Source organism: Apodemus sylvaticus, chromosome 11, assembly GCF_947179515.1.
Source record: "Apodemus sylvaticus chromosome 11, mApoSyl1.1, whole genome shotgun sequence".
Taxonomy (NCBI): Eukaryota; Metazoa; Chordata; class Mammalia; order Rodentia; family Muridae; genus Apodemus; species Apodemus sylvaticus.
The window spans coordinates 95755010-95782254 of NC_067482.1; the positions used below are offsets into that span (position 1 = coordinate 95755010).

A 27245-nucleotide genomic window follows, 5' to 3' on the forward strand; every position below is an offset into this window, starting at 1 on the left:
AAATTGAAGTTTTTGAAGCCTGTCTTTGCTTTCAGACTGTGGGTCTAGCTCAGTTGTTGAGCCCCACCCCCTGGGTCCCATCCTCTCTACACACAAAACATCAGATATAGATACAAATAAATAAGTAATCTTTGTTTCATGGTTCATATATTTGACTTGTGTTTCTCTCTGGCCATGTTAATTAAATGCTAAAAGCACCCTTCAGTTAGTGCATTACTATACTAGGACATAAGGTCATGCATAGTATTTCAAAGGAGAAACGGGGACTGTAAACTGGTACCCAGGACTCAGCCATGTGAGGAGACCTCTCTGGATAAGCTCATGATTTCAGAATTTTCAGAATTTTCTGTCACAGTTCTTTGCAGAAGAAAAGGAATGCTTCTCCTCTCCCTAAACTGATGTGTTCCTGATGGTTAAATGAAACCTAGTAACTTGTGATGGAGAAGTTCTGAATTCTTGATAAAGCCCTAAGATTAAGATTATTTTAAATGGATGTTTAAAATGTATAAAACAACTATATAGGTTCATTTAATATTTCTTGATCATTCTGTAAAAGTAACTAATATTTTTCTCTATAAAGAAAAAAAAATTCAGGCCCAGCATGGTTATATATACCTTTACTCCCAGCAGGGGCAGGGGCAGGGGCAGGCAGATCTCTTTGAGGTTGAGGCCAACCTGGTCTACATAGTTCCAGGACAGATGAAGCTATGTAAAGAGAACCTGTCTCAAAGTCAAAAAAAGCCTTTGGCCATTGAGTATACTTCAAAAGTTCAGGGAAAGTGGCTTGAAGAGATGGTAAGTTAAGAATACCTGTTGCTCTTGTCGAGGACCCCAGATTGGTTCCCACCACCAGAGCCGCTCACAAATTCTGTAACTCCTGTTTCAGAGGATCTAGGACCCTTTTCTGGCCTCCGTAGAACCAGAGAATGCACGTGGTTCACAGATACACCCTTACTTGTAAGTTCTTTTGGTTTTGTTTTTAAGTACAGGGAGATCTTCCTTTATCTTTAACCAGCTCAGATTAGGCAGGATTAGCTAGATTGCTGTGCTGACCTATACTGAACCCAGCCTGGCGAGAAGGACCAGGGGAACAAAAGTACCTGATGTTGAACCACACTGGCAGCTGTTGAAACTGCCACTTCACACTTCGATTGATTGGGCAGATATACCAGATTCTAGAAGTTGGTTAGGTGAGATTGTAACTCCTGCACTGATAAACTACCAAGCCTTCAAAAATAAAACTGTACATGCCATCTCACCCTTGGGCTGCTCAGACTTTTAGGTAAGCACACACAGAACACAGATTTGAGAGAACATGTGTTCATTCTCTGGACACACTAAGATGTCCCTTTCATTTTGGCTTTTCTTTTTGTGCAGGAACACTGTATTTGGGAAGCCATTTGTTAAGAAATATCCAAGTGTCATAAAATTCCGTGTCTTTTTGCTAACTTCAGTTCATGAATAACAGTTTTGATTCATTTTAAATTCAACAGAGCTAAATGCCTCTGGTCTCCCACAAAGACATCACAGGAAGATTATTGCAGCTTCTATTTCAATGGCGGTTTCTTAAAGTGCACACTCAAAGTCTAAGTGAGTGGGTGGGTAGTTAGAGCCAGGAGGACTCAGTGTTGTCTCCAAATGCAGAACTCTAGCGATGAAAAATGCCATGGCTCACCAGCAAAATGTTTGAAAGTTTATACTACTGAGCAAGACCTCATAGGGCCATAAGTGTAGTATGCGATGCCATTTAAATGCTATTATAATAACTTGCCAACGAGATATACAATTAGTTGATATTGGTTATACCTCATGAAACATCTGTATGAGATTTTGATAATGTCAAGGATTTGCTAAAAACAGAAAAAAAAAACCAGACCAACCCTTTTTACTTCCCTAATTAATAAAACTTGACATTGACTCTTACCATTTAGCACATATATAATAATAATTATATTTATTAGAGACACATTCTCACTATTTAGTCCTAGCTGGCCTACAACTGCCTATGTAGACCAGGCTGACCTTGAACTGAGAGATCTGCCTGTCTCTGCCTACCTAGTGTAGGGGGGTCCTACAACTGGTGCTGGCTCATGTTTAATTTTGATAGGAACATCATCAACTCGATTGATAACAAATCATTACAGAACAGAGTTGGACTAAATGTCTTGATATTTAAGACCTTTATGTTACGTCCTAAAGCTTTATTACCCTTAAATACAACTAGTGTCATGGACCATTAAACAGCAAAGTGGTCTGAAGAGAAATTATTGATTGGAGTGGCAGCCAAAAATTTAAGGTGCCTGAATTTCTTTTGTAATATCTTTATGTAGAATGTACATGTCATTTTAAAAGTCGTCATAAACATATCAGTTGAGCTGTCCTTTGCCTTTAGTTCTCTTAAATTCGAACCACTTAGATACATGCATTTGTGCAATAACTAAGGACAATATAAAGCCCCCTGCTAAGTTTGAGTAGTTTAAAAATATTAGGGTTTTTGTTGTTGCTGTTGGTTTTTTTTAATGGGAAAGATAAGGCTATCTTGAAACTTGTGGGCAGCGGGCCACTGGTTCCCAGTGTTCTCCAAGCCTGGTCTCCCTCTGGTTTGGCTGCTAGGTCTCCATACAGTAGGCTGCAGCTCTGGTATGTCCGGCTCCAAAGGTATTACTTGGTGACCCATTTCAACTTCTGTCACAAGCTCCAGATGGAGTCCTTGACCCCTCCCCCCATTCCGATATCTCCCAGGGCCATTGGTGGACCCTACCCTCCCACCAACCGGCCCAAGTGGCCAAATAGCTCGGATGCCTGTCATATTTGTGGTCGCGCTCCTCCGCGGACTGTGCCTGCGCTGCCGCCTTTGTCATCACCCGCTCTGTCCTCTGCCTGTTTTTCAGTGTGTGGGGGTTAGTAGTGGTGGTAGTGACCGTACAGCTTGGGCGCCCCCATTTCTACCTCTCCTATTTAGCCTTCAGTCCACAGTAGAGGCCGCAGAAGCTTGGTGCCAGCCCGCAGCTTCTTGAGCGTTCACCCTGAGGGAATCTGCATTTATGGCACCTGGGCGGGTCCAGGGCGGGCCCTGCGAAGCTGAGGCGGGTCCGGACCGGCTTGGGGCGGGGCCTGTGGGGACCTGGACCTGAGGAGCAGGGGTAGGCGGGGCCTGCGGTTGGGGTGGGAGGGGCAGGGTGGGGCCTATACTGCCGGGGCGGGGCCGTCAGGGCGGGGCCTATACTGCCGGGGCGGGGCCGTCAGGGCGGGGCCCTGCCAGGCAGGGGGTGGGGCCTACGGGGCCTGGCTAGAGCTCGCCGGAGGCTCGCAGGCGGACGTCACTCCCGCACGGCGAGTGCTGGAGCACGAGCCGTACCTCTCTCGGCCGGGGCGTACCCTCCGCCCGCCTTCTGCTTCCTCACGGCTGCCCGCCGCCTCCTCCACCATTGTATAATGTTCTCGACGCGCAAGCGGAGGACGCCGGAGTCGTAGCTCCGGCCTCGCCGAGCTCCCTGCTACCGTCGGCCCCGCGGCGGGGGCGCCCCATGGAGCGGGCATAGCTTGAGGGGTGGGCGGAAACCCCTCCGATGCGTTAGCTCCGGGCGGACCTGCCTTTGGTGAGTTCCCGGCCGAGCTGGAGGCTCCCCGGGGTTGGGCTCCGGAGGGCGGGGGGCGGTGCTGGGCTGGGCCAGGCGGGAGCCCAAGGCAGCGGAGGCCGGGCCGTGCAGGTTGGGGAGCACCAGCCGGCCGCCTGGAGACCCCGACTGTCACGACCTGGGGCGGGAGCCGGGCGGCGGGGGACGGGAGCTGTTGCCGTCACAGCTGGGGTGTGTGTGCTTGCTGTAGTGGTTGTGGCGCTGAGAACGTGCGAGACTTTCTTTCTTTTCTTTCTTTTCTTTTCTTTTCTTTTCTTTTCTTTTTTTTTTTTTTTTAAGATTCGGGTTGCTGGCAGGGAGGCTGCTTCACTTTTGAGTTCCGTGTCTGGGTTTGCATCCAACTTGGCTATATTGTGTTTCGAGAGTTTCCCGGTGGTTTTGCGTTAAAACAGTTCTCCTCACCCTCTTTTCTTACGTGCCCAAGCGAATTGATTTTGGACCCAAATGTATATTAAACTTAACGCCTTCCTGGTTTTTAAATTAGAAATCTACAAGTCATCTTGGTGGTAACCGCCTATGACGGGGCGGGGGGGGGCGGCGCTGAGGGGAGCCAGCTGTCCCGACGCGTAGACTTTGTACCATTGACACTGGGCACCCTTCAGAGGACTGTTGCGTCGAGAGAAAGTACTGAATTGTTCATATTTTTTCTTAACTATAAATTGTCTTAGCTTTAGCGGGGATAGTAGCAAATCAATAGAGTTGAAAATTGAATTTTAAGTTTCGCATAGCGATGAGACTGTTCTAGAATTAACTTTTTGCTTGCATCTAGGTAGTTTCAGGAGTAGAAAGTTGGTTTTGCAGGCACTGAATGGAGAAAGGCAGTGAACAGGAATAGACTCAGAAACAGCAGTTTTTCCTTGAGTAGAATCGGTCAAACCCTAGCTGGCTTTCAGGGACAGTGGGTGTTTTCAAGCTTTGTTCTTGAAACGTGCTTTTGACTTCCTAATATTTGTTAAGAAGTGTTCAGAGCCCGTGGAAAAGGGCCTGGAGGTTGTAGTCACCAGTGGGATTGCCCAGGCCCTAACTGTTCAAAATTGCTTTTTGTAATTTTTGTTACTGACAGGAATGAGGTGGGCTGGGACTCCACTTAACCCCTGGAAGGCTCCACACCAGAGAGCCCTGGGTTCTGCTGCTGGGTGAGTTGTTACCTCACCCAGTGGCAGCTTCACCCCAGCCCTTTAATATCATTGTATCTGATTTGAGGCTGACAATACTAAGACCCCAACTCTGGCATGAGCAACAGTAATTGTGCATCTTTACTTTCCTGATAATTATGTGTGTGTGTGTGTGTGTATACATACACACACACACACACACACATATATTTTATTTTTTTTATTTAAAAATACACAGGGCTATCTTGGGTTGTGCTGGCATACACTACAATCCTAGCAGTAGTGGATCTGTAAAAGTTCAAAACTACAGCGAGTCGACACAGTGAGTTCAGGGCCATCCAGTGATTATGTCAGGCTAGGTCTGCTTAAAATAATATCTTTTCTCTCCTAGTTCAAACACATTCAACTGTCATGTGTGTTCATGAACTTGGTAGCTTACCCTCCCTCTCCTCCTCCCCTCCCTCCCTCCCTCCCCACCCAGGTCTTTCCTTACTTTATTTCTACCGGTAGGGATGGGACTTACATTTTATTACAACCCACTGTGTGGCAGGAGGTGTCCTAGGAATAGTTTTATTGTCATGCAAGTGTCACAGACTGGTAGGTAACAGCTGCTCAGACAGGCTTCTGATAAAAGAACTGAGAAAGAGTTGGGCTCAGATCTAGAAACTTTCTGCTCCCATTGTTGAGTTACCCTACAGACAGCTTTTTACATTGACTTAAGGAGCAGAAATAGAAGTTTACCCCAGTTACTGCAACTTAGTCATTAACAGTGGACAAGCAGAGGTTTGTTTTTTCCCGTTTTTTAAGTCACTTAAGCTTACCTGTGATAGCTGGCCCTTAAGTAGGGTGGGGGTGGGGTGAGGTGGGGGGCATTTTAAACAGTGTGCCATGGTAAAAGTAAAAGTTACATAGTTCAAGAGTGTCCTTACTTAAAATATATTACAGTCTAGAAACTAAAAACTGTAAAAGCCACAACATTTTTACAGGTTTCTTTTGCTGTGGTTTCTTATTAAAGAACAATAGTAAAAGTGTGAGGGGGTTTGTTTGGATTTTTTGAGACAGGGTTTCTCTGTGTAGCTCTGCCTGTCCTATAACTCACTCTAGACCAAGCTGGCCTCAAACTCAGAGATTGGCCTGCTTCTGCCACCCATGTGTACCACCATTGTCCAGCCAAAGTATGAGTTTTAATTTTATTCATGTTTTCAAAATGAAGACGACTTAGCCAAAATATTTACAAAATATAGATAAGCCTGGTACTCAGAAGGGTGAGCTTGAGTGTACTGAGAGTGTGGCCTACACTTAGCAGCTGTGGGTGTTGTGTGTGTGTGTGTGTTATTTTATTTTTGTTTTTTTGGCTTTTTGGATTTGGTTTTTTTGAGACAGGGTTTCTCTGTGTAGCCCTGGCTGTCCTGGAACACACTCTGTAGACCAGGCTGGCCTCGAACTCAGAAATCCGCCTGCCTTTGCCTCCCAGAGTGCTAGGGTTACAGGCGTGCCCCCACTGCTCAGCTGCTGTGGGTGTTTTTATTTATTGTCTTTGCACATTATGCAGAGTGAAAGCACTAGTGGGGGGTGGGGGGATTCTGATTGTTGAGTCCAAAGGTCAGACCTGTGAAGATACCAGAGGCCCAGCTCCAGTTTGAGTGAGACTGGCTTGGTACTGAGAGCAGTGCAGCCTTCATACACCTTCCTTTTATAGATTCTTCTTTTAAAGTTTATTATATTTCAGGGGGAGGGATTCATGTGGCATCAGAAGACGACTTTGTGGAATCAGTTTTCCTTCCAGCTTTTCTATGGGTTCTGGAGATTTAACTTGGTTCTCCATGCTTGAGTAGCAAGCACTGTTGCCGGCTGAGCTCTCTCAGGCCCCTTTCTGACTGGAAACACACATGAAAGTTTGCAGGTGCTGTGGCCATTGTGTGTGCACAGTAACACATTTTCTACCTCCACTAACAAGTACTAATTAAACATTTGGTAGAAATTTATAGACCGTGACTTCTGTTTAAAAAGTTTCTGATTATTTAATTTTACTTTAATATTTTAGAAAGAAACAGCTGACCAAAGTTAGACTGTTTTTTTAAAGAAAAAAAAATGTTGTCTTAAGTACCAGTGTAGTTAGTATTAAAGGCAAACTTCTGTACAAATAACTGGGAAACCCTTATGAACAGAGCAGTCCCAGAGTGTCCATCAGTCATTGTGTGGGGCTGTGTCTTTCTCCATTAGCACTGCCTAGCAGTTCATTCTTTGTATGACTCTGTGAATGGCATATGTCAGCCTAAGAAGACGGCATTCCTATTCTGGGTAGTAAATAGACTCTTTGTTGTTGGTACTGCCCCGCCCCCAAAGATCATGAGACAAAAACATGTTTGGCTGTCTAAAAATTTTCTTTGGAAAATGTATAAATTACATTTCAAGATAAAAACAGCATAATATCTTTTAAAATACATGATTTCTGATAGGGCTGTTCTCTGTCTGAACTCAACTGAAAATACTTGTTATTATTCAAGGAAGCACCGTGGCTTTATAGATCTGTTGTAGAACGCTAAGTCACCTACGCTGCATTTGCCCCACTGCAATTTTCAGTTGAGAGTGGAGCTGCCTGGCCTCTCACACCCAAGGCAGTCTTGTGGACTAAGCTGTGGGTACGTGGGGGTGGGGGCTGGAGGGAGAGCGTGAGGACAGAGCAGCAGCAGGCGGTACAACTGCTAGAGCCAGTCTGACTAGTTTAAGGTGCCCAAAGGCAGCTTTGTTTCTCCAGTGACTCTAAGTAGCAGCAAACTTAAGTTCTTAAACTCATCCACATCTGCAGTACTACCATTGTCTCTCTGCAGGTCTCCTAACTGATCTAAGCTTTTCTCTCTTACCTTTAAAACCCTTCATTAACTCACTGAAGAGAAGCCACTAAATCATACTTTTTTTTTTCTTCTAAGGAGTTTTACTTTGAATAGTGAAGGGGAAGGGCTTCTGACTCTAGGACATAGTCGTGTGATTACAGTGGGCTCTGTAAACATGGTGGCCACATGAAAGGCCCTCACTGCAGAGCCACCTTCCAGCCCTTTGCTCTCCACTGCCTAACTGCTTATCATTCCAGCCCAGGCCGCTCCTGAGCTTGGAGTAGACCGCTGGAGCACCCCACCCTGTGCTGAGAAGCATTGCCCAAGATACACTCTGAGAATCCGAAAGTCCCAAGGTCATCTCTGTACCAGAACAGGTTTTACATACAGTTGTAGCCACAGGAGCAACACGCTGAGGTGATGGCTGTTTGACACCAGCCCTTCGGATTTCTCTTCTCTTTGAAGGCAACATTCTCAGCATCTTGTGCTCACGCATGCCTTTTATCTTTAGGTCTTTGCTTTCCTAGAAATCTATCTAGCAAAATTTGGGTACTGTGGCTTCAGCAGATTTGTTTGCTCTCTCTTCTGGTGAGGTAAGCTTTTTTGAAGTTGTGTGTGGCCCTCTTCCTCAGTGCTGGGATGCTCTCCCGCTCAGCCCAGGACAAATCCTTCTGTGATTTTTGTGATACTGGAGATGAAGCCCGGGTCTTGCATAAGCTAGGTAAGCACAAAACAAATTTTGAAATACTGATTTAAAAAATTATATTACTATGATCAGAAATATAACATGAAGTGTATTTCGCCTGGGAGTGATTCTTAGCTATGTGGCAGTAGTTGATTTACAAATCCAAAATGAGATTTCCCAGAGGCAGGAGGGACAATAGGTTAGGGATGGCTGGCCGGGCTTGAGGAAAGCTCTCCACGGGGTCCTTCAAAGCGAAAGGAGAGCTTTTAAGTATTTATTTATTAATAAAATAATTTCTTTAAAATTAATTATTTTTATTGTGTTTAGCTAAATGGTTTTCCTTAAAATTCAATAAGTTATGAATATCCAAGGTCCTTGGGGGAAATTTAAAAATCTCAAAACAGCCTAGAAAAATGCCTACTACATTTACAAAGTAGTCACTACCCTTTAGTTTATATTTTCTTCCCCACCCCCAACCCCTGCCCTTTATTTTTTAAGACAGGGTCTCTCTGTGTTGAATAATCCTGGCTGTCTCCTTTTGTAGACCAGGCTGGCCTCAAACTCACAGAGATCCTCCTGCCTCCCTCCAGAGTGCTGGGATTAAAGGTGTACACTACCACCCAGCTTATTTTGTATTTTCATTACCTTTTTTGAATGAGTGAACTATTCAAGTACATGATACAAAATTTAAAGTGACTTTGTAAAACCTTACCAGCCTAGTTCTTTGATTTTTAAGTGATTTTGTTATTTTATGTGTATGGGTATTTGAGCTCTGTTCATGCACACCACTTGTGTACCTGGTACCCAAAGAGGCCAGAAGATGATGTTAGATCCCCTGAAACTGGAGTTATAGATTGTTGTGAGCCACTATGTGGGTGCTGAGAATAAACCCAGGTCCTTTGGAAAAGCAACCAGTGTTCTTAACCACGGAGCCATCTCTCTAGCCCCCCATCTACCTGTTTATAAAGGCAATTACAATAAATATTCTGATTATATATAAGTTACTTACATGGGCCTCAGATTTACCATCCATAAAAATATCTCCTGAAGTTGCATCCTTAGGTTCTATTCTTCAGTTTTATTTAGTGATAAACTAGTTAACTGACATGGATAAAGCAACCTTTAACTAAATGTTTGAACTAAAATGGAGTTTTAATTTTCACTAAGTTGACCTTAAAGTGTTGGTGTGACTGTTTTATATACCTGATCACTTTTTTAAGCAAAAAGAAAACTCTCACATGCTTTTTGGAAAATCATTTGGTTTCTACTGAAGTCTTTTATTTTCCCTTGACATTGTTTATTAAGGATCACTTATGTGAGGGAAAAACAAGGTATCTTTGGGGAAAAGATGCTACAAGAGGATTGAAACTAGAATCCCATCTAAGCAATTATAAATACAGGAGAAAACATATTTTCATTGTGCCTGGGAATGGGGAGGTGCAAAGTTGGGTGAGCTTCCCTGGCGTGGATTCCCCTGGAGAGCCGTCCTTAGTGCTAATGAGACTTAAAACTCAGGATGCTGAAGATGGACCCTGGACAGACACCAAATGATTATAAAGCAGTATTGTAATGCAAAGAACTATAATATATATGCTTCTAATTACTGGTTTTCAAACGGAGAAAAGGCAACTAGTTCATGTGTTAGAAGCATTATTACTGAACAGACATCATATAACCTGAGCTAATAATCTGACCTGAGAGAATCTCAACTGTTAGAAAGTAACTTGCTTCAATGTATCCCTGAGGTTAAAACTGCATTACATTTTACAATTAAATGGCTTCTTCTCCATGTTCCTGATGAAGGATTTTCTCCAATAACTGCCGGAAGCATTGTTTAGTGTGGTAGTAATTTACTGTTATTAAGATGTAATAGGATTATTGAAAGTGACTATCCTAGTAGAATTCTTAGTTGTGAATGTGGAAGGTTGGCTGTGTTGTTAGAAGTCAATCTCAGAACCCCACTGGAGATCTGAACCGTTGCCTCCTCTGAGTCCACATCTCATGACTTGGATTCGAGCTTGGTTTTGTGTGTGTTTTCTCTTGAATAATCTTCCAGGGATCCTAACCATGGTGTTACTAACATACCAGCAATAAAAGGTTGTTTCATGACATAATATAGTTTAGTCGACTTGGTAAGGCGTCTAGCATTCAGCATTGCCATATGAACCCCTGAATAGGAGATGGAGTTTGGAAATATAAATGCTTTGAGAAATCTCTAGGTAGGAACTGACATGAAGTTGGAAGATACCTTGCTGCTCTGTGGCGCCCCCTTGTGGTAGATGTGGTGCTGGCTTCAAGGTTCTAGGATTCCAATTTGCATTGGGCATGCTTGTTGACATGTGTAAACATGCTTATAACGTTAGTATAATTCTCATGTAAGAAATGTGCTGTGCTCTTGTTTGTTTTTTTTTGACTTGTAGAGTTTTATTTTTGTTTTTTTAAATATATAGTGATGTATTGATTAACTTTTATGGAAAATTCCCGACAGACTCAGATGTCAGAGTGCAGTGCTCATTACCCAGCTGTGAAGGCACCAGCCCAGCGTCTGTTGGTTTTGTTTCATCTACTTGACCATTCTGTATTTTCTAGCCAAACTGAGGCCTCAAATCATGTATCTGTGAAACTGTTAAGTTCAGACATTGCCTTTAGCCAGAATTCTGGGGTGAAATAGAGGACTTGTTAGCAGTTCCATCGTCAGACTTACAAGATGGCTGGTATCCTCAATTCATTAGGGTTGGCATTGCGACCTAAAGTGTCCCGGGGACAGAAAACCAGCGAGATGGTATTAGAAGCACATCCCACTGCTGACATGTTTTAAAAGCTCTTTTTTGCTTTTCAGATTTTTACCATAAAATCATACTTTATTCTTCCCTATCTCGCTTTTCATTATTTTAAACATTCACTTCTAAAATTTGACTCTTGTTTACTCAGTGTAATTGGTCTGTCACCTGTTAAAATCCCATGTATTTTCACGTGAAACGATGTTTGATAAGCCGGCATTAGAAATTGTATCCAATTTAGCTGATAGTGAAAATCCTGAGGAATGATAAAAATTTGTTAAAATGTAGACATTAGAAAACAACCCCACTTGGTAAAGTTCTGTAAATTTGCATGGAGCCTGATATCCTGGCCACTTCAACTGGCCTATGGTGGCCCTCTGGAGGCCTGGGAGTTTGCAGCTGGCTGGGTGGGCAGGGTTGGCCTGCGGGACCGGGCCTGGCTGAGCAGAGCCACGGTGGGTGTCAGGTTACAGCAGCCTGAGTGAGCACCGGGGACTGCCTGGTCTAGCGAGTGGCTTTATAATTACTGTGCTGATTTGTTAGGGAGGCTTTGTCTTACTTACCAATTAGCATGGATGTTACTGCAGAGACCTCTGAAACCCTGGGTAGGCTTTAGTTTAAAAATAAGACCTTCCGATCCTGACGGCTTCACATTTTGTCACTAGCATGGGTGGAAAGGGGTGGAGTGCTGTTGTCTTTCCCTGTCTGTAAGTAGCAGAGCCTCTCACCCTGTTGGACTGTTGCTCCCCCCAGGCCAGGAGCTGCCACTGTTGTCTGAAGATTGCCTGATGCCACCCCCCCCCCCCCGCCCCCCCATCATGTACCCTCCTGGCCGCAGCCCAGGACAGAAAGGCTGCAGTTTCTTGTAGCTTCCCTGATGATTGTGCCAGCATCCCTGACCACCACTTCCCTAGCAGTGCACTCTTTCTGGTCTGGCTCTTTCTTGTGCCTTGAGGGGAAGCTGGGCGTTATAAGTTAGCTCTAAGCAGGTTTCTTAGTGTGATGTGTTGTTCTGGGTGTGGTATGTTAAGTGTGGAAAGCTATCTAAGCCAGCATGGTTTCCCATTGACGCCGGATGGGGTTTTTCCTCACCCCACTGCCATACTGCAAGCTGAGAAAGGAGTGTTCTGTCGAGGACAGAAACTCACCTCAAAAGCAGGAGAGAGACCACAGGTGAGTGAAGATAAGGAATTGAGAAAAGTACATTTCAGAAATTGCTTCTGCACAATTTCTTGCCAGCCCCACTTTAGCCACTGTTGATCAAGTGGAACTGGGGGTGCCCCTGGGAGGGGTCTCATTCTCATTAATAAAAGAATGTGAGAATGAGTTCAGCTAGAGTTTAAAAGAAAGCCCCCAGGGTGGGAAAGCTGTAAACATGGGCAGCTACCCACAAGGAGAGAAGGCAAATGGGCCGAAGCCTCACAGAGGTCAGACACACTGAGAGGAAGGAGCCGTGAGCAGGGACAGGGGCTTTAGAAAGAATGACCAGCATCAGAGAGAGAGAGAGAGAGAGAGAGAGAGAGAGAGAGAGAGAGAGAGAGAAGGAAGAGAGATGGGAGGGGGCAGAGGAGAGAAGAGAAGAGAGTAAGAGTGCCTTTGTGACTGTGACTTGGGCCTCAGAAATGGTGACAGACCCAGTGACCTCACGGTGGCCAGGACGGACTAGGCTGAGGGCAAGAGTGACAAAGAAAAATACAGTATCTCATTAAAAGGAAAAACAGTATTCTACCTATCTTTTTTTTGGCTGTTTGTTTGAGACAGGATCTCACCATGTAGTTAGCCCTGGCCAGCTAGGAGCTCCCTATGTAGACCAGGCTGGCCTTGAACTCCTAGAGATCTGCCCACCCAGTGCTAGGATTAAAGGTGTGAGCTGACTTTCCTAGGGGTAGTCCCAGGACCAGGTGATTGGCTAGGCACACTGGGATAATAGGTCTCTCTTCAGCTAGAGGTTATTTTGCCAGAAGGAATTTTCCTTTATTGGGCTTTTCCTGCCGCTCCTGACTTCTCCCACGCAGTTGGTTTAGTTAGGAGCATGCTTTCCTGACACTCACTCTGGGGAAGCTGCTCCAGTCAGGAGCCTAGACTCTGGCGGCACCAGATGCAGATGAGAAATCTCTGGTGTTCTCTTGGGAGCCTTCTCTTCCCTCTTGGCTCCTTTTTTCTTCAAAAGTAGTAAATTGGGATGGGCATGGTTAGAGAGATGGCTCAGAGGTTAAGAACATTGGCTACTCTCCCTGGGTTCAGTTCCCAGCACCCACCTGATGACTTACAGCCATCCATAATTTTAGTGCCAAGGCATCTGAAGTCCTCTTGTGGGTGTCCCTGGGCACCGGGCAGGCATATGGTGCACAGACATACATGCAGGCGAAAGATCTATAAAATAATAAAAAGCAGTAAATTGGTGTGGAGGCCTGGGGTGGTGGGGTCGGCATTGCCAGTGGTCTCTCAGAAGCCTGTGCTCACACCAGTTGCCACACTGGACCTGTACAGGAAAGCAAGGTGTGTGTCATAGTACGTGGTTATCCCTCAAGAGTGACATGCCCCGCCCCTCCTATAACTTCTTCGGTCCACCTGAAGATCTCATAGGTTGGTTTGGCACTGTAATTGACTTTTGAAAAAAAATGTATTGGGGCTGGAGAGATGGTTAAAAGTTCTCGTTTTCTTCCAAGGGACCTGGCTTTGGTTCTTAGTGCATCCACATGCAGCTCACAGCTGTCGGTTAACTCTCCGATTCCAGATCTGACACCTGGTTTTGGTGTCACCAGGCAAGCAAGTGGTTCACAGACATATATATATATATATATATATATATATATATATATATATATATATATATATATATATATATGGGCAAAATACCCATACACATAAATTAAAATTAAATCTTTTTGAAAAAGAAGAGAAAACATGTCACTTAATTATGATATACCCCTGGAAAATGCAAATTGAGTTATTAAGTCCAAGAGGAAACGTGTACCAGACACCCATCAGTGAAGCCTTGAGGTGTCTGAGGTGACTGATGACTGCCTGCACCCCATCCTGAGTGCTAAGCATACACACATCTGTTCCGCTCAGCCCGCCCTCCTCCGTCTGATTACCTCTGCTCACTCTCAGATATCTTTTTTGATGCTTTAATTGGATATGAGATTTGTTACCTCTTGTCCAAAGAGGATACCTGTACAAGGTATCGGCTCCTTTCCTTGAAATTGGTGCTCAGCTGTCAATTTTGACCCCCATCCGAGTAAGAAGTAAAGGAATTTTAGTGTGTTTTTTCTGTCAGGTATAATGACCATTGTTTGGGGGATGAATTGAGTTAAAACAGACTTTACATCTCTTCTTGCCGGGCACAGAGCCAGTCTTCATGGGCAGGAGACGTCCATCGTGCAGTTCCTGGGCTGTGCTAAGCATGCAGTAAAAGCAGTGGTTTTGGTAGTGGTGGGATAACAGAAATGGTTGTTTGTAAAAGAATATTTTTCTGTTTGTCCCATGAAGATTATAGGTGTTTAATTTTGACAGCCGAGGTGGTAGAATTGTAGTCAAAGTGCTACTCATTGGGTGTTTGTTTGTTTGTTTTTTGCCCTCCTTGCTTAGAAACAAAAAGTAGGAGTGCCTTCATTGTCAGGACAGTGAGTAGCAGTGTGCTCAGGCTCGGAGGAAGATGGCCTGACAAGGCCCAGAGGAGATGATGATTCTGAGATCTCAGTCCAGCATCCCCCGGAAACTTCAGAAAGACAGATTCCTAGAGCTGGGCATCTGTGATCGACCAGGCCCACAGCTGAGTGGGAGAGCGTGGTCAGTGTGAGGGCTCACAGCGGTGTCTTCAGGAAAGAGCGCTCTCCCTCTCATGCCCTCCGGTCCCCACCACATCCATGCACAGAGCTGTCTGCTTCTGCCTCACACTTCCATACTGGCCCTCTGGCTCTCTTCATTTGTTCCACTTCCTGTTCATTTTTTGAGGACCATTTTGGTGTCGGGGAGGGTCCCTAAACGAAGAGTACTGAGGTGAACAAGACAGTTTTGTGCCTTTGGGGCCTTCCAGTCTGGAGGTAGTTGACAGATATGCAAATGGGGCTGCCAAGCCTGGTCTCTGCAGATCACTCAAGCCCTGGTCCTCTCACATTTCCTGAGGTGTGAGTTACTCAGGACCTGGAATGGCGGAACCATTGGCAGCAGGTAAAGGTTTTCTGACCCTTTGCAGTCTAGACCTTTGTCTGAGGAAAGTTGTACTGACACATGTTACTTTGGGGCATCAGCCTAAACAAAGTATAGTCCTTTTTCTGTTATAGTGGTGGTGTGGTGGTGGTGATGGTGGTGTAGTGGTGGTGTGGTGTGGCGGTAGCGGTGGCGGTGGTGGCGGCGGCAGCGGCGGCGGCAGCGGCAGCGGTGGTCTAGAGCCACCTGCTTCTGCCTTCCTAGTGCTGGGATTAAACAGTGTAGCTTTGGGGCTATAGAATCCTTTCCTGATGACAAGCTGCAAACTGGAGGCCGTGTCTGGCACATACAGGGCTCATTTTTGTGTTCTTTTCTTTTAGATTTTAGTTTGCTGCAGTTGGTATTGACTGCATCAGTTTCGCAGAGTACTGACTAGGCTGAGGCATCCTAGCTCAGTGTCTGCGCATATGAACCCAGGCCTCAATTTGTCCAGAATGTCAGGATTTTGTTCCTGACAATTTGTAAGAGGCCATATTAGATCTCAGACCTTTCAGTAAGAGCCAGTGGATGTTCAGTAGAAAAGCAGTTGTTAGTAGTTTTTAGGCTTGGGTACCAGGAGAGGAAAGAAAGGAGTTGCCCACCTGATTTCCTTGTGTGTGGTGTCTCCAGCCCAGCCCTGAGCCCTGGGAAGATCTTTTGGTTTTTGTCCGGATAGATTTGGTTCTTTGAAAGCTGTGGAGGGGTGTAAGGGAACAGGAAAGTCCAGGTATCCCAGGAAGCAAGCTAGTATCCAGTGTTTATTTAGAGGGCCCTGACTCTGGAGCCCTTCCACTCCAAAGGGTAGCCTTCCCAGGAATCCTTAACGAGCTCCTGGTACTGCTTCTGCAGTCTGCCGTCCTTTGAGGCCGTTGGAAAGGTCACGTGCCTCTGACAGCCCTTAAAGAGCATTGTTATCTTTTCAGAGTGTCTAAGGAAAGCGGCTTCTGAGGAGCTGGCCACCCTGACCCAGTCGGGCCTGAGACAGGCTCAAAGCCGCCAGAATGGGACACACGCTTGGCTGTTTGCTGTTGGCTTCTTGAAGGCATGCCTTGTCTTTGCATTATGTCTTGCTTATGGAGCTCAGGTTATACAGAGCCCTCCCTCTATGTGAGAGGTGCTACCGTCTCTCTGTGGAGCTAAAGGTCCTCTGAGCAGGCAGGGGGCAATGCTGCTACCTTTGGCATTCTTTGCCTTAGTTTTGTTGCATTTTTATTTTTCTATATGATTTAGCTAGATTGTGTGCATTTTGCAATTTCATTGGATACATGGAGCCAATTTTGTTTGCTTCAATACAAAACAGGAAAAAAATGAAAGTAAGCCTGTTTTGAGACATACTCCACTAGAGGTCCTTATTTATACACTTGAAAAACACCCAGTATTCAACTTAGTCCTTGTCCTGTTCACAGAACTTACTCACAGGGGCCTTTACCTCCTGTTCAACGCAGCAGTACTGATGTCTCCACAGGTTTTCCTAAACACCGGTTGAGCAGGCAGCTCTGACCAGACCATTCTGATGGAAGTTAGGTGCTGCTCATGTTGAAGTCTGAAATTCTCTCCACAGATGCCGTCAGCTCTTGGAATTCTGCTGAATGCCAGATACATGCGGGTCACCATGGAAGTCCTAGGGACTGAGCCCTGGGTCTCAACAATAGCAAGTGCTCTGAATCTTGAGTCATCTCTCCAGCCCCTAGGTGTGACTGCTATGAAAGTAGCAGTTATTTCTAAAGAAATACGTTATTAGGCCACCAAGATGGCTCAGGAGGGCTTGCTGGGAGAGCCTTAATGGCTCACTGACCCACGGTGGAAGGGTAGAACTAATGCCTTCAAGTCCCCACCCAACCCCCACCCCCGCCTCCGTATGCACATGTGCACATGCACGCACAAAGCCAGCTCAGGGTCTCTCCAAGAAGCCCAGCTTGGCCTGGAACACGCGTGTCTGCCACCTTCTGACTCACTGAGTGCTGCGATCAAAGGCATGTGCCACTTTGTCCAGCTTAACAAGTTAATAAAAGAATTTTCAAAAGAAGTGTATTATTGAAAAAAGTCCTATGGTAGTACATGTCTGTAACACAGCTCCTTAGGAGTCGAGGAAGGGCGGACTGCTCAGAAGTTTGGACCAGTCCATCATCAGAGATCTCATTTGGAAAAAAAAAAACATGGATGGGAGCAACAGAAAGTGCAGAAAGGACTGTTTTATTCTGGTAACGAGTCTTTAATGATTGGAAGTCTACACTCTGGTGCCAAAGTTAATTTACTATAGAAAATCACTAGAAATACCAAGTGACAATAAGTTTCTGGTTTGATTTTAGCTGTATTTCAGTGTTTCTCAAAATTCTGTGGATGAGCCCTCTTGATATCCTCACCTCCTTACCCAGTCCTTTGTGAATTCCAGTAAAATGATTATTTGGAAAATGAACTAAAAGGAAAATGGGGTCGGGGTGGGAGGACAGTAAAGGCTGGTGCTGTGGGTTAGATCGAAGACCTGACAGGGTTGGAGGCCGGGGCTCAGACAGGGAGGGGTGGACCCGACGGGGTTGTGACAACCTGACAGGCACTTAGCAGTTTTGCTATAAAGCTCCCTAAGTAATACAGAATGCTCGTCTCACCCGAACAGGCACCAGATCACGTGCTGGCCTAGGGTGTGCATGTATGCATGCGTGTATGCATGCGTGTAATTACACACTTAAGTGGCCTGATCATAGATGAAATAACAGAGATCAGATAACACTGTATGTAAATTAAATGCATTTATAAGTTCTTCAGGCAAAGTAAAAATTTTCCCTGAGAGTATAAATGCTCAATGCTCAAATTGTAAGCAAATAGACATAAAATTGTGAATACAATTACTTGCTTCAAAATCCAGTTGTCTGGTAATGCTTGTGATATATTGTTTTGCAGAGTGAAATAAAACTACCTCTTGTCTGGTTTGTCAAGTTTAAAGGAGTACAGGTACTGCAAACAGGAAATGTCCGGTGCTAAGTAGACATAAAGCGGACCCACTAAGCAGTAGGAACTCTGAGAGGAGAAAGAGAAGCCCGTTGTCATTAGACCCTCCATGTCTCACACAACAGTTGTATTGATTATGGGACTGATCTTTGGTCCTAACAATGATAGCCATCTTGTTGATGCTTACGAAATGAAGGGAAATGGTTTCATACAAGTAATTCCACATTCTTTATAAGCATTAACAGCTCTCAAACTGATGCTGGCGTGGCGTGGACAGGCTGCAGCTGTCTTCCTCTCTCCCACCAGAAGTCAGACATCCTTTATGGGATTGTGTGCCACACTGGCCTCCTCTATGTCTGCTTTATGGGGGGACACCGAGGCCCTCCTTTACACAGGGTATTGATAAAAAACTTCTGTGAGGTGTATTTGTTGTGTTAGCCTGCCTTTAGGATCAGATTTGAAATTCAAAAGGCTTGTGAGACCCAGGAGGGAGTTTATGTGCTCTGGCAAAGTACCTGAGCCTCTGTAGATGTGGAGTGAGCATTAGTGAGGGGCTGCAGAGGTGCTGTGAGGAACAAGGCTGCCCAGCGCCTTTGGAGAGGGCTCACATGGAGGCGGGGAGGGCAGTGGGGATGCTTTCCTGACTGTGGTCAGGCAGCAGGCTAACCTGCTTGGGTGTGGTGCTGAGTGGCTGGAAACCAGGTTTACAAATGGCAGGTTCTATTGACAAACTCAACCCAAAGATTCCTACTGAAAGCCTGCCTGGAAATGTAAAAAATAACAAAAACAAAGACAAGAAATCATGAGACAAAGGCTGGTCCTGGGAGCTTTTCATAGCAGAAGTCTGAGACAGGGTGACAGTGACTGTGGAGACTAGGAAGGCTTGCGTTCTGGAGAAGACCTCCAGACAGACAGCGGTTCTCACAAAGGGACCTCATCAGATTTCTCAGGGTCTGCAATAGAGTCCCTTATATCTTTCAATACCCAGGTGTCTCTAAGGTCACAGTGGGTGTGTGTTATAACATGTGTCCAGTGCCCCATTCGCAGGGCTTACAGTCAGAGCAGGTTCTTTTAATCCTGAAGCAGTTTATCCAATCGCAGCCCAGGCTGGGAAATGAAGCCAATCAGAGCCCCAGGCCGGGAACAGCCTCCTTCCACTTGGCCTAGAGGGAAAGGCAGTGGCAGCTCAGTCTCTGAGGGCAGCTGACTGTCAGGAAGGCTTTGTGCACAAGAGGAAGGAAGAAACATTTGAGACACACGGTCCTAGCAGAATTGTGTGTTCTTCTCTACCTTGATGCCCTCGCCACTTGAGTTGTGTTCAAGCTGTAATTTATAACACCTCTGTTTGTTGAGGTCATGCATTGTGTGTTCTTAAGCTTTAAAAATAAACCCATTTGGGGGAGGGAAATTGAACCTGTGTGATAATGTTAGGCATGCAAACGCAAGCACATGAGCTGAGAAAGTAAAAATCATGGTTTCCATGGTAACTCCTAACTTCTCCAAGTTGTGTCGTACACATTACTCACACAGTACATTGGCCAGGATTACCTAGTGTTAAAAATTGCTCTACAGGCATGCAAGCATGGACACCCTACTTCTCTGTGGACAGGGTCTTCCTGACTAACCCCATCTGCTCCTCTGGGCAGGAGACTGACTACACAGATGAGACCTAACCTAAGTCAGCATCTTCATGGTGGAATTCGCCTTCATGTAATTGATGCTACTTTCTGTCTTTCTCCTTTGTAGATATATGTTGGGTAAAGGAGGAAAACGGAAGTTTGATGAACATGAAGATGGGCTGGAAGGCAAAATCGTGTCCCCCTCCGACGGTCCATCCAGGGTGTCTTACACCTTACAGCGCCAGACTATCTTCAACATTTCCCTTATGAAACTGTATAACCACAGGCCTCTCACAGAGCCCAGCTTGCAGAAGACTGTCTTAATTAACAACATGTTGAGGCGGATCCAGGAGGAACTCAAGCAGGAAGGCAGCCTGAGGCCTGCATTCACCCCCTCTTCCCAGCCCAGCGACTCACTGAGCGACAGCTACCGGGAGGCCCCGCCTGCCTTCACCCACCTAGCCTCGCCTCCTGCTCACCCCTGTGACCTAGGAAGCACTACACCCTTGGAGGCCTGCCTCACCCCTGCCTCCCTGCTCGAGGACGACGATGACACTTTTTGCACTTTGCAAGCCGTGCACCCTGCAGCTCCCACCAGACTCCCTTCTCCAGCCCTCCCAGCAGAGAGGGACAGCTTCTCCTCCGCCTTGGAGGAGATTGAGGAGCTCTGTCCCACATCTACCTCCACAGAGGCTGCCGATGCAGCAGCTCCTGAGGCCTCAAAAGGAACCTCCAGTGAGTCCAGTGTCCAGAAATCTGAGGGGCCCCAGGAAGGCCGCACAGATGACTCAAGACTCATGGACTCTCTGCCTGGGAATTTTGAAATAACAACATCCACGGGTTTCCTGACAGATTTGACCCTGGATGACATCTTGTTTGCTGACATTGATACATCCATGTACGATTTTGACCCCTGCACTTCTGCATCGGGGACAGCCTCAAAGATGGCCCCTGTGTCAGCTGATGACCTCCTCAAGACCCTGGCTCCGTACAGCAATCAACCTGTTGCCCCAAGTCAGCCTTTCAAAATGGATCTCACGGAGCTGGATCACATCATGGAGGTGCTTGTTGGCTCCTGAGACCTGGGCCCTGTGACTGTGCCCGGCCAGGCCCTGCAGCTGGGGCCCTGTGACTGTGCCCAGCCAGGCCCTGCAGCTGGGCCCTGTGACTGCACCTGGCCAGGCTCTGCAGCTGGGGCCCTGTGACTGCGCCCAGCCAGGCCCTGCACCTTTGCAGCCCCAACAGTTTCTCCGCACTGTGCATGGACCCTTGCTTGCCTTTTTCAGAGAAAAAGAAAATTTTACAAAAGGATCACACTAGTATTTTCTTCAAGCAGAGTTGGAGTGCCTTCATTCAAGTATGACCACTTTTAACACACTCTTCTGAGTGGGTTCCTCAGAGCCCTGCTGCCCTGGCGTAGGAGAGAAGACATTTGAAGACTGTGTTGCTAATGTTGAAAGGTGAACATGAACAGTTCAAGTGAAGCACAAGGATTAAGTTGGAAAAGCTGTAAATTGCATGTGCATATTTGTCTATTTTTTCTATAAGTTTTATTGCAAGAGGTAAAAAAAAGAATATATATCTATATTATTTGGATAATCTCAGTACCTTTTCTGGCGTTTGCCCTGTGTAAGTTGACTTGGCAATTCAGCCTTTTTAGAGGCATTAACTACTCGTAAGTGTTGCATTTACATGGCTGTTTAGAAAACTGCTGCCCAAATTTATTTTATATTTTTGTACAGATTCTGCAGTTTATGATATTGTTTTTCTAAAAACAAATGCTGTTTATACATATGAAATAGCTATTTTGATAGGATTTGCTCACATAGTTCCTGCAACCGTGAGATGTACAAGTTGCACTTGTACTTTTATAGGACTTGTAATGTTTTATATGTGTATGGTGCAAGAGAGAATCGGATCACGTCAATCTGCAGTTGATGTCCCCAGTGCAAATACACACAGCGCTTAATAAAGGGCCAGGTGATCTGACACCCAAATTTCACAAGCACCAGCTCCTGGCATGGTCACCCGCCAGCACTGTGACTTCCAAAGCCAGAGCCTGTCTGCTCAGCAAACTTGCATTAAGCAGTTGGGGTGCAGGGGGGTTGGTTGATATGACTCTCTTGAGCAGAGGCTGCATCATCTTATTTAAGAGTGGACTCAGCAGGGTGTGGTGGCACACCCCTGTAATTCCAGCAGTTGGGAGGCAGGGGCAGGTGGATTTTTTATGAGTTCCAGTCCAGCCAGAACTAACTATACAGTGAGAACCCTGTCTCAAGGGGGTGGGGGGCAGAGCAGGGGGATTAAAAACAAAAACAAACAAACAAAACTGCATTTATGCCAAGTTGCTGTTTTAATTGCTTTTATTTTAATTTTTTAAAACAAAAACCCCGGTCTTTCCCCTTTGGCATAGCTTTTATGATGAGACCACAGTTTTACACAACAAAATTTTACAACAAGCAACTGACCTCTTGATGGAGGTGAACTCTACTTGAGTACTTAGGGCTCATGAAGAAGAAAGTCTTCCCAGAAGGCATCCATCATGCTGAGCTGCCTCTCCTAGTGTCCTTTCCCTGGGGCTTTTGTTCCCTCTGTTGCTAAGAGCTGCAAATGGCATCTTTCTGATCAGCACAGTGAGCTAGCTCTGCGCACCTCTGCCAGCCCAGCCAGGACGCGCCCTCCTGACATCTGTGACTAGAGCCGTAGTCCACTGCCTTATGTCATGGTGTCCAATCTGGTTGCTTTCCTTAATTAACTGCTAATTTAACTACACTTTACAAAGCTGTTATTCCCAAATACATAGACAGGAATTTCTATGCATGTTTCTGCCCCACCCCACCCCTGTGTGCTGGTCCCTTAAGCAGCTCTTTATTTAGCGATCCCACACACGCGTGCACCGTGACATGCAATCGTTTGTTTTAGTGTATCATGCCTGTTGCTGAAACCGCCTTTCTGCTTCACGGCTCTTTCTTGCAGTGGTACTTGAGCTGTTGAGTGCAGGTTACAACCTATATCGTTATGCAGATAGATGGCTTCTTTAGAAATAACTTTTATATTTATTTAAAAAAACTTAAATTATGGGATTTTTGTTTTTGTTTTTGTTGTCTTTGTTGGTCATTTGTCAATATACAGTCACCAACCAATTCTGCTCACTTCTTGCCATGGATAAAATGGGTCTTTCTGGCCAATTAAAAAGATAAATTTTATAAATGGCACTTTAAACAAGCCATAGATAGTTTTATTTTTATAATGCACGTGGCAAGCAGATGTGCTTGTGGTGAAGGAACTGCTCATCCAAGCAGGAGATTTGTGCATGGTGGGATTCCTGTCTTCTTCCACTCTTGAGTCACCTTGCCGTCACCCAGGTGTGTCTGACAGGTCAGCTCTGGAGCAGTGAGAGGCTGATGCAGCTGTGCTCCCACAGGCACCCTCCACGGGCCTCCCACCGACCGCCATAGACCTGTTTCCTTTCATATAGGACCAGGGACCATATGTAAGGTGACGGTTGGGTTGTCGTACACGCTTCCGAGGGTCAGTGTGCCTGTCCATTTTAAGAACTTTTCTTTTTTGTAGAGCGCAGGTCTGCCCATGCTCTGTGTGTTTTAGAACTGGAGGGTCCTGTGAACTGGCCACATGCTACACACATCCGCATACATGTGCATATACAGTAGTGTTGATTATTCCCAGCAAAAGTGGCACAAAGCAGTTGATTGCCATTGTCAAAAACTGATTTACAGTAACTTAGAACAACTGTACTTTTGTTGGATTAGCAAATCGTGTGTTTAAACAATCCCATATGTTGGGCGACAGTTCAAATAAGCACAGAGAAGCATTGCCCAAACTTGGTTCTCTTAACTCCAGTGCATTTGAAGGCTGGGCTTCAAAATCAAAACACCCACCCCAGCTCCAGCAGGCAAAGTGCTAAGTCCTCAAAATGCTAAGTCCTGAAGCAGCCATGGGAAGCTAACGGCCCGTTTCAGGAAGAGCAAGCCCACCCTGAGTTAGGACTGCCTTTGTGTCCTGTTTATAGTAAGGATGTCCCGACAGGGAAGACTTGGAGCCAGAGCGAGGTCTCCCAGCCCCAGGCTGAGTGGCGGAGTGGCTTCCAGAGGTTTCCTGGAGCAGTGGCTCACCTTCACTAAAGCAGTCCTGTGGCATGCGAGCCAGGCATTCAGCCCGGGTGCCTGGGCCTGAAGAGCTTGGTGACAATGACGTGCAATGACGTGACAAGGTGCGAGCAGAATCCTGAGAGAGTTAAAGGGATGGTTTTCCCCGTAAGTTATTTATTCTTTCTTTTTTTTTCCTGTGTAAATATATTTATTTTACCGTGGCGCTCTAATAACATCCTGGTGGTATGGTGCAGAATGTACTGTAGGAATGTATTTCTTGTAGGAACGTAGGTCTCTGTGTATTAAAAGGGAGCGCCAAGCCAGCCCCCACCTGTCTCTTCATCAGATACACAGTCCACATTCATTTTTAACTCTCATCTCCAATATGGGTCTATTTAAAATATGCAAAAAGGTGTGGATGAGGAATGTTTTAATACCTCCAAATTTTTAAGAAAATCAAGCATAAAGGAATTGATAATTTTTTAAAGTTTTCTTAGTAGCACTTTCTCTTGATTGCGGAAGGGCAACACACAGGCACCCACCTTCATAGCAAAGGGTGAGAAATGGCCACAGCCTCCTATACCGCTCCAGTGTCTTTAGCAACCGAGCCTCCTCTCGCCATAGCCCAACCATCCTGAGGCCAATCAAGGAAAATTTCTTAACGACGTAAGCTCCAAAGAGCCAAAGTATCAACTTCCGGATCATTTTTAAAGCCTAAATTTCCTACCACCTTTGCAGTAAACAATGAATTCTGAGCACTGCAAGGGCAGCCTTCTTACACGAGACACAAAGACTGCCTGTGCAGTGCCCGCTCCTCTGCTCTGTGAATTGTCTTAATTGTGAAACCTTGCTCTTACAAATTGAACCTTTTTACATTTCTGAAAATAGCAGAAAGAGCATATTTGACTTGTCCTATCTGTAAGTGGTTGGTTCTTGTTGCCACCCGGCTGGCCAGCACCTGGGTGCCAGCAGGGTGTGTGTCCGTCCGTCCGTCCGTCTGTCCGTCCGCCCGCCCTCCTGCGGCTGTCTCCAGTGCTTCCAAGGATGACTCTACACGGCTCTTGGCCAGGATCAAACGCTCTTGCAGACAAAGCCAGGATAGATTGTGAACTTTGGGGAATTTGGAAGAGAAGAGTAGTCCATATATACAGCTAAAGTGTTGCAAATGTACACAGGGACGTGTTGGCACGTGGATTTTGAGGAAGGAGGTGTGACCTTTCCCCACAGACCCGAGAGCTGTGCCTTTTCTATGCAATATTACAGACGTCACATCAGAACCCAGAGGGCTGTGTTCAATGTAGATTCATTCAGGCTGTATTCTAAACAATGGGACAGATTCAATGTACATGGGAATGAGCAGTCTTTTGTAGTTTTATATTATACAATAAACAGTTAAAAGATGAAACCTGTTCAGTTTTCTTCCAGCTAGAGCGCGGCCAGCTCGCGTCATGACTGGTCCATTAAGGTGGGTGCGGTGGGCTCTGCCCTGCTAGTCCTTGGGTCTCCAGAACCTTCTCAGTCTCTGAACCAGCCTCCCCTTCGCTGCTCCAGGCCCCCTCCACCCCTTCTTGGCTTCCTTTTCCTTCTCTGACCCAGCTCTCTTCAGACCTTGTTTTTTACCAGGATTTTCCCAGAGCTTTTACCCCTAATGAACCTGAGATGACACCGCACACAACTGCGGTAGCCCCTGCCTCTGTTGGGCTTTAGCTGAAACTCTGTGACTACCAGAATTTGTTGTCCAATAGCGGTGTGCCTCTCCGCTGGGCGCTCTCCCTGGGACCTGGCTGCTTCCTCCAGTCGGCTACCTGGCCCGCTTAGGTTTAGTTCAGCTGCCACGCAGTGAGCGCATCCCTCAGTTCAGCCTCTTTATCCTCCGACACCTTCCTGTCTCCACATCTCTGACTTAGACCCTCTCGTCCTCAGCTGCCGCAGGTGTCAGTGTGCCACCGATCTTGCCCTCGAGGCTTCGGTACCATGTGTTAGTGCCAGTCTGGACCACCCTGCCACCTTCTGGGACTGATTGGGGTGGGGATGTCCAGGCGCTCCATGACAGCTAGCCCGTGAAGCAACGGGTGGGTAATACCTGTGAGAGTGGAAATAAGTGCTCCACTAACGCGGAGGGTTCTAGAGCCCAGCATGTGGCTCCTTCAGTTACACTGCAGCTGAGTGAGATCAGCCGTACAGACGTGGAGATGCCACGTGGAGACAGGTGCAGAGGTGAGGACAGTGTTTCTACAAGTCAAGGTACAACGGACATAGATGGCCAGCAAGCCACTAGCTGTGACACAAGCAAGGAAGCCTGCCTTTTGAAGCCTTCAATGGAACAACCTGCTACTGTGCTGACCTTGCATCTCTAGCTTCTCTGGTTGAGGCTTCCCGAGTTGGGTCCTTTGCCATGGAAGTCCTGGCAAAGTGCCACAGGGCAGATGATCAGGAGGTCCAGTGGGGACCACTCATGGCAGCTGCAAACCAGGGTCTCCCACTCAAATCCAACACAATGAGCATTTGCCTAGTGATTAGTGTTGGAACTTTGAAAAGCCTTTCGGCCTCCAGGTTTACAAGGACAGGATCGGCAGGACCATAGCAATGTCTTCACCAAGAAGTGGCAGGCTTCAGGGAATGGTGGGGAGTTCAAGAGGTTTGAGCTGTACCTTGGACACCTGAGGCCCTATCTTTAAAAGTAGAAAAGCAGGGTAGGGAAGTCTGCGAGGCAGGGTTGGCAGTTCACACACAGTGCAGAATGAGAAAGGCAGCACCGGGCGTCGGCTCTGCCTGCTCCAGGGCTCCTGTTCATCACCCGTCTCTGGCACACGCCAGCACCCTGCCTCTGCCCACGCCCCCACGCCCCCACGCTCTGGTGCAGAACAGCCTCATTTCAAGGCCAACTTCAAATACCTGTCCGTGAATCCATCTCTGCATCCTCCTCCTAGGAGCCCATCCTGTTCTCAACCCTTGCAGGGCTCCAGACTTTGCCCGAAACAAACCCTGCCCTGGCTTGGCCTGAGCTCCACACAGGTTTTCTCTGCAACACTGCAGTTCTGAGGAACAGGAGCTCTGGGATGTTCATCTTCTCCAGATGTTGGCACATCACATTCCCACCATCTACACACGGCCAGTTTTAATAAGGAGTAGGCCCTAGACCATCGTCATGCTTTCGTAGGTGTGCATCCTAGGGCTGATGTCTGCGTCCGGAGCACAGCTGAGCCAGGTACAGTTGTTGTACTGACTCTCTTAGTTCAAAAGAGTTGCCATTTGGCCCTTCACAGACACATTGCCAAACTGATACTGCAACCCACACTGGCCTTAAGATGGTGTTGGCGCAAACAAG

The 27245-nt window shown here is 46.3% G+C and overlaps 1 protein-coding gene across 4 annotated transcripts in view; it reads left to right on the forward strand.

Annotated features, from left to right (window-relative positions):
- The window catches only part of Sertad2 (SERTA domain containing 2), a 108226-nt gene extending 82904 nt beyond the window's left edge, over positions 1 to 25322 (forward strand). The window contains exons 1-2 of one of the 4 annotated variants that reach the window (XM_052198331.1): positions 3292 to 3599; positions 19936 to 25322. In XM_052198331.1, the coding sequence (XP_052054291.1) occupies positions 19940 to 20887 (948 nt within the window). In that variant the 5' untranslated portion in view covers positions 3292 to 3599; positions 19936 to 19939 and the 3' untranslated portion in view covers positions 20888 to 25322. Of the gene's footprint in view, positions 1 to 3291; positions 3600 to 4238; positions 4263 to 7926; positions 8309 to 19935 lie in introns of those variants that run through there. The other 3 variants (XM_052198334.1, XM_052198333.1, XM_052198332.1) reach the window with 3 other exon arrangements.
- The last annotated feature ends 1923 nt before the right edge of the window (positions 25323 to 27245 follow it).